This window comes from Phragmites australis, chromosome 6 (assembly GCF_958298935.1).
Source record: "Phragmites australis chromosome 6, lpPhrAust1.1, whole genome shotgun sequence".
In the NCBI taxonomy this organism is placed as follows: Eukaryota; Viridiplantae; Streptophyta; class Magnoliopsida; order Poales; family Poaceae; genus Phragmites; species Phragmites australis.
Window position 1 is genome coordinate 31,919,530 of NC_084926.1, and position 6,868 is coordinate 31,926,397.

General features: G+C 39.4%; 1 protein-coding gene across 1 annotated transcript; it reads right to left on the reverse strand.

The window, feature by feature from the left end:
* Positions 1-1,455: 1,455 nt before the first annotated feature.
* Positions 1,456-4,827, reverse strand: LOC133922229 (uncharacterized). Its single transcript, XM_062367462.1, has 4 exons — positions 4,430-4,827; positions 4,111-4,338; positions 2,037-2,062; positions 1,456-1,952 (listed from the first exon to the last, which is right to left on the reverse strand). Exons 1-4 carry the CDS (start codon positions 4,781-4,783, stop codon positions 1,730-1,732), a joined length of 831 nt encoding a protein of 276 aa, XP_062223446.1. The 5' UTR covers positions 4,784-4,827; the 3' UTR covers positions 1,456-1,729.
* Positions 4,828-6,868: the final 2,041 nt, after the last annotated feature.

Consider the following 6,868-nt stretch of genomic DNA (forward strand, 5'->3'; position numbering starts at 1 on the left):
CCAAGACTCCCATGGTTGTTCGATCTCTTGATATGGACAAAGATCCATTTAGATCACGGGAAGAAGGAGAAGAGATACTAGGACCCGAGGTTCCTTATCTCAGTGCCATTGGGGCGCTTATATGTCTTGTAAATTGCATTAGACCTGATATCGTATTTGCAGTAAACTTACTAGCTAGGCATAGCGCTACTCCAACTAAACGTCATTGGATAGGGGTTAAGAATATCTTATGATATCTCCAAGGCACTATAGATCTTGGTTTTTTCTTTCAAAGAAATCAAGATATGAATATGATTGGATACACTAATGCTGGTTACTTATCAGATCCCCATAATGTCATATCACAGACAAGCTTTGTGATCTTAAATGGTGGAACAACCATTTCATAAAAGTCTTCAAAATAGACTCTAGTGGCTACATCCACTAATCATTCTAAAATAATTGCATTATATGAAGCATCACGTGAATGTGCATAGCTTCGCAGAATGATCAACCACATACAACAATCATGTGGTATTGGTTCTATTCAATCACCAACAATTATCTATGAAGATAATTCTGCATGCCTTGCTCAAATGCAAACAGGTTACATAAAGAGTAATATAACTAAACTTATTACCCCTAAAATGTTCTATCCTCATGAATTATAAAATAATAGGGAAATATAAATCGTGCAAATCAAATCATGTGATAATCTCGCTGATTTGTTCGCCAAGTCCTTACCGACTTCTACATTCTAAAAATATGTTAATGGAATTGGTATGCGACGACTGCGAGATTTGCAAGGTTCAGGGGGAGTTGATCCCTGAATAAATAATATATTCTATTATATTGCACTCTTTTACTTTATGAGTTTTTCCTATACAGTTTCTCATATAAAATTTTTAATGAGGCAATATCTACTTTGTTTCTCCCATTTTCTCAAATGGTTTTCAGAGGTTTTAAATATGATCCAAAGATCATAATTATTGATCTCTAAGCTCATCAATGAGTTTTCTCATATAACCTTACAATGAGGCGATAACTATATCATTTTCTCTTTATATTTTCTCATTGAGTTTTAAAGGAGTTTTAATAGTATATCAACATAACATATTATTTCTCCTCATATTTTTCCCACAGGATTTTTAGAGAAGTTTTCAAAAAAAAAATTTACATACAAGATAATTGATCAAGAGGGAGTGTTACAAACAGACACCTCTTCAAATTATGCATGTGATCAAATATCATTAGCAATACTAACTGCTTTTCAGTTATCATCCAAAGAGCATCCATTCAATACTGAATGGACATGTTTATGCCATTTAAACATGTATATATATATGTGTGTAAAATCATCAATGAAAAGAACAATGCTAATTCTCTACAATACCACTCTAACAACCAGCATTGACGATGCACGGACCTTGTAATCGCAAAAAAAAAAATAACGCGTGCATGCTATCTGATCAGCAATTAAGGGCCACGATCATTCGATCAATTATGGAGTTATATGCGGTAATATGCAATGCAATCGACACCATTTACATCTCATGTGAACACCATTTGCCAGATTTTCTTGAATAGATGCTTTTCTAGGCTTTGCCAATTGCAAGGATCATGATACTAAGAAATTAAAATCCACAGATCGATACAGATCATTCCGGCTTCATAGGACTGTGGGATTCTAAAATACGTATCGGGATCTGGCATCCTTGGTTTTGGCTATTGTATTGCACAGCCATCTCTGCTACTCTGTTGAGTTTTTACTCTTGTCAGAGATCTGCTGCAAGTCACTACTATCAGATGATGCCGTTGTGTTGGCCTGCTCACTAAGCTTCCCTGTGGAGGAACTGCTGGAGTCGTCGTCCATGATAGACGCAAAAGTGAGCTGAAGGGAATACATAATTAACCCCACTCCGTTGATTCCAAACACAGAAGTTGCTAGGTAGCACAGACCAGTGATAATTGTTCTGGAAAAAAAAAGGCAGTTTTCTTTAGTGGAAGGAGTGACAAGCCAATTGAGAGAATAAATAGGAAAATAGATGGATTTGCACCTTATTGTTATTGTTATCTGACGAACCTGAACAAAGACAAAAGTGGATTCTATTAGACAATGTGTAAGACCTATAACGAACCCTGAACTCTAATTATGCTATAAGCACATTGAAAACTACAACATACAAACAAATTACACTGTACTGCGCTCTGTGTGACATACATGACTGTGTGAGAGCAAAAGAGCATTGCTTGTTTCAAAAGCCAAAACCTCAAATAAACTGATATATGTCGAATATTAGATGATGTCTAGAAACATACTACTTCAGTTATCTGCTTATAATATATAATGCATCAACAGGATGAACTGACACACATGTTTAATGCTAGAGAGATGACATCTGAATACATACTACTTCAGTTACCTGGTAATAACATATAACATATTAACAGGACAGTACAATTCAAGCAATAAGCATGAACTCACCGGTTCCTAACCCTCCAATGAGACGGATTTTTCAAGCACCAGATTCATTAACTTTCGATTGTTTTCAGTATTGGATGCACAGAACACGTCGTATCATAACACTAGAAACAACATTTCCCCTATTGCACAGAAACCAGTACAAAAACTAGAAAAATAATAAATATTTTGCTGGTTTTGTACAATCAAAACAGCATGAAAGGCATGCAATATTTTCCAACCTTATATTGCCAAATCTCCTCGCATTAAGTCTAATGAACCAAAACTTTCTTCTAATTTAGATATAATGTACTGTGGGATTTTTGGGCCATGAGATGAGGCACATTCATCCAATATGGAGGGCTCTAAAACATGCATGGGTTGGTCCCACATTTCCTAGGAAAGTGGCGGGAGAGCAATTTATAAGGAGGGTTTCTTGTCAAACATCGAAGCAAGAAACCCGTGGCATGCGAAGACTTGGCTAAACTAGAACGCATGTGCATATTCACGTTTTTTACATTGAAAATCGCGTGACTTGTGACTTGACGCTGAGCAGATAACCCTACCTTCATTTTTCTAATCATATTTATCTTCTTTTTGAATCAGTCCAAGGGATGTTTAAGGCTGGATATTCAGTTTGACTACAGTTTAATTCGGCAGAACCACTAGATTGGTTAATCAGGTTTTATGAGAAGTTACTAAGGGTAATTGCAGCATCCTTAAAAGCATCTGAAGACATCCAGGCCAGGAAGATTGAATTTCTTCCTCCTCCGTTCTTCTTGTTCTGAAGGTCTGAATTGTGGAACTCTGCTGGCTCTTTTCATCACCGTGAAGGGGTGTGGAGGATATATGCTTATGTGGTTAATTTACCTCCATTACTTTAGCAAAATTTCTTCTCTCACTTATTGAGAAAATATTTAGGATATTTGTTGAATACCAAGTATCGCAGTCAGCAGAATGTTTTCTTGATTGTGGAGACTTGGAAACCCCTCTAGTGATTGACATGTGTTCACATCTTAGAGCAAGCAGGGATAAAAGGGCACTTTTTCAAAAAGAAAGACAAGTAATGCTTTGGGTATTCCATAAAATTCCTTTCCTAGCTATTTAATTTTACGGGCACGTACATACCAAAATCGTTTCAAATAAATGATTAAATACAAATTTAATTTTACAGGCATGGGGAATCAGCACTGATTTCAGTGAGACCAAAAAAATCAAAGCATACAAAATTGGGCTATGTCACAACTGCAAGATCGTTGTTTCTCATTTGACACACTACAAGACAACATGAAGCAGCCCTTCAGGACTTCAGTGGCTCCACTCCCACTAAGTTAGTAGTCAAACACTAAAATTGTTGTGAAGGAAGTGTAACAACGGTAACACATGAAGTACCAGTTATCTTGCTTGAGAGTTTGAAAATGTTAACTCCAAAACATCCAAAGACCTGACAAGCACGAAAAAAAGAACTCATGTGCTCATCACAGCTCAAAATTAGTTCTATTGTCCTTCTCACTGAATACTTGCTACTATTCCAACTTAATTGCAGATTCTAAAACAAACAATTGCAAGCACTACATAACCCAATTCGGATATCAAATTGCCAATGATAATGACAATGCCAGCACTCAACGAACGAAGAAGCAGCAAGGGCAAGATTATGGAAAGCTGACCGAGAAATTGTCGGAGATGGTCTGCCGGTTCAGCGAGGCCTCAATGGTGGTGGTGAACTTGTACAGGATGAGCGCGATGACCCCCGCCGCGATCCCGCCGAGCAGAACCTGGACGGGCGATGGCGGCTTATCTGTCTCGATCGGCGAGGCGCTTACCAGCCTCAGCTGCTCCAGGGCCTCCTCGGTAAGATTGTTGGGCTTCTTCTTCACCCCGCTCGACCGCACCCTCTGCACCAACCAACCACACCAAGAAACGCATCAGTTTTATTTTTTTGGTTGGAGGGCGAAGGAGGGAGGAAGGAATCGGCGGAGGGATTACGAGCTCCTTGGCGCGGCGGGCGCGGCGGCGGAGGGAGCGGAAGAGGAAGACGGAGATGGCGCCGGTGAGGAGGATGCTAGTGGCGGTCTGGAGCGGGGTGGGGTTGTCGTCGATGGAGAAGAGCGTCGGGGCGCGGAGCTCCACGGGGCCTTCGCCGTCGTCGACAACGCTAGCGCCGGCGTCGGGGGCCTCCACTGCGGAGGTGGGCGGCGGCGGCGGTTCGGGCTCAGCGCGGATAGCGGTGGAACGGCGTAGGCGGCGGCCGGTGAGAGGGAAGGAGGAGGAGGCGGGGATGTGGCGAGATGGGGAGAGGCGGAGGAGGAAGCGCGGGGAGCAGTGGAGTTGCAGCATCATGGGAGTGGAGTCGGGGAAGTACGGGCTTGTGTGCTGCAGGGGCTCAGGGCGTTAGGGAGTGACGAGTGAGGATAATGGAGCAGAAAAATTTTCGACCAGAATTTAAAAAAAAATGAAACTCATTTTGCCTTCCATATCTTTTCTCTTTCAATATATTCTTCCAATAAGCTCTTACAAGAGGCACTCCTCTATACATTTTAAACATCACAGACACTCCCCTATACATTTTGAACATCACACTACAATGGCGCAAAATTTGTAAGACCCATGATCATCGGTTTCTTATGGCACGAAGATTTTGTCTAGATGGGACGGTACATCGACAGCGTAAATTGAAACTTGAAGCCAGCAAAGATGACGCTATTGCAAGGGTAGTTCTTAAAAGGGTTATTCGTGTTGAACCGATGATTTTGATGTACAAGTAGTTTCAAATGAATGACATGTTAAGAGAGTTTGACCCGATAACCAATAGAGGGAGATGGGTGTGAAAGCGAAGTCATGTTGGACTCTTTGCCTATTTTTAACCGAATGTGTTAAACTCTTTGTTAGCACGGTTAAAAAAAGGAGTAGCACCATCATCTTTAATGACAAAAAGAAAGATGATGCCAATGGTAACTTTACATCCATACTTAGATGCACAATGATAAAATAAGATGTGGTGAGCAAAACAAAACTCAGAGCGATTTGTGTGTCCTTTTTGGAAAGTAATTGATCTAAAGTTTCTCAAAAAAGAGATTGATAGCAGGGTGTAACTTGGGCACTAAGTTAAAACATAATGCTGCTTTGAATATCATTTTGTGAAAATAATATGAAATACAAAGGTGGCATCTATGTGTTTTTTTACACATAACCATGCGAATACGGTGCATATAAGTCTACAATAATTTGCATACTTATCGTACGCAACCAATTGCTACATCAACACAAGTATAGGTTGTATAGAAAAGAACACCAATAATACAAACATCGGCGTCGGATTTCTTGCGGTTCTCATCATGATTTGAAGTGAGGGTGCGGTAGACTTTAGAAATCCAATGATTCCATAAATTGCTGGGAGTACCTTTCCCTCAAGTATTCGATATACCCTATCTATAGGGCACATCATGTTCACGAATTTGTCTAAAGCTACTTTTGATTAAGAAAATTATGTACTAGCACTACATTAAGTTATCATTTTATAGAACACAAATTAATTATGTCTTTAATTATATACATTTATTTATTGGTGTATGTTTTATACATTGACAAAACAATAGTAGAAAATATTAATCTTAGTTTACGAATAAAATAATGTATTTCAAAGTTAAATAGGAAAGGTGATTTCATTGCAAAGACAAGGAAAAGCTGATTATGGCCAAATCAAAGGAAATATGGATAATTAATCGTTCAGGACCGCAAAATGCTATTTCACTCATGTTATAATTCAAGATTAACTTGCCACCAGGCACCAGCAGTTAAGCCATTTTCATAGCTCTAAAATCTCTTTTTTAAACTATTTGGACTCCTAGTTCAAATACTACCTACTTTATTGAAGGGACTACTGCCATCTTGTGGTGCTTGTATTCTAGTTTCTTCAATTTTGGCTTTTCAAAACTTGTATTCAAGGTTTTGTGTACTCGTGATGGTCGCTAGGTCTGATGCTTGAATCAAGTAGTTAGATTTTTAGGACGATCAATTCCTTTTCACATTATTCTTTCAGGGACAAATGATTTTTTTATCTGATGAATGGAAAGGGGTAATAGCTCGATTCGGAAAAAAAACCTATTTGAACCTGCTTCTTGAAGTCGACTAATACCTTGATTCACAAGATTATTCTATTATTTCAGTTAGAAGCATTGGTGTGTATTTTTTAGCTGACCGTAAAATAGTAATCGTGTGTGCCAAGAAAACAAAATTTAAACCTCTGATGTGAACCATACAATCCCTGCTGAAATCGCAAGATGGAAAAGGGGAGCTTAGCTTGGCGGTAGAGCAGTTCAAACGAAGATGCAGGCGTACAGCGAGCGCCAGGTAGGAAAGGAGTAAACAAAAAGCACACACCGGCCAAAGCTGTCTCTCACAGGCCAGGCCAGGCGAGTCGACCGA

Excerpts from the sequence above, each read along its gene's own strand:
- LOC133922229 (XM_062367462.1), bottom strand. The coding sequence starts at position 4,783 with ATGATGCTGCAACTCCACTGCTCCCCGCGCTTCCTCCTCCGCCTCTCC. Across the intron at positions 2,063-4,110 it reads CCATCTCCGACAATTTCTCG|GTTCGTCAGATAACAATAAC; the intron begins GTCAGCTTTCCA and ends GTCTTTGTTCAG. Across the intron at positions 1,953-2,036 it reads CAGATAACAATAACAATAAG|AACAATTATCACTGGTCTGT; the intron begins GTGCAAATCCAT and ends TTTTTTTTCCAG.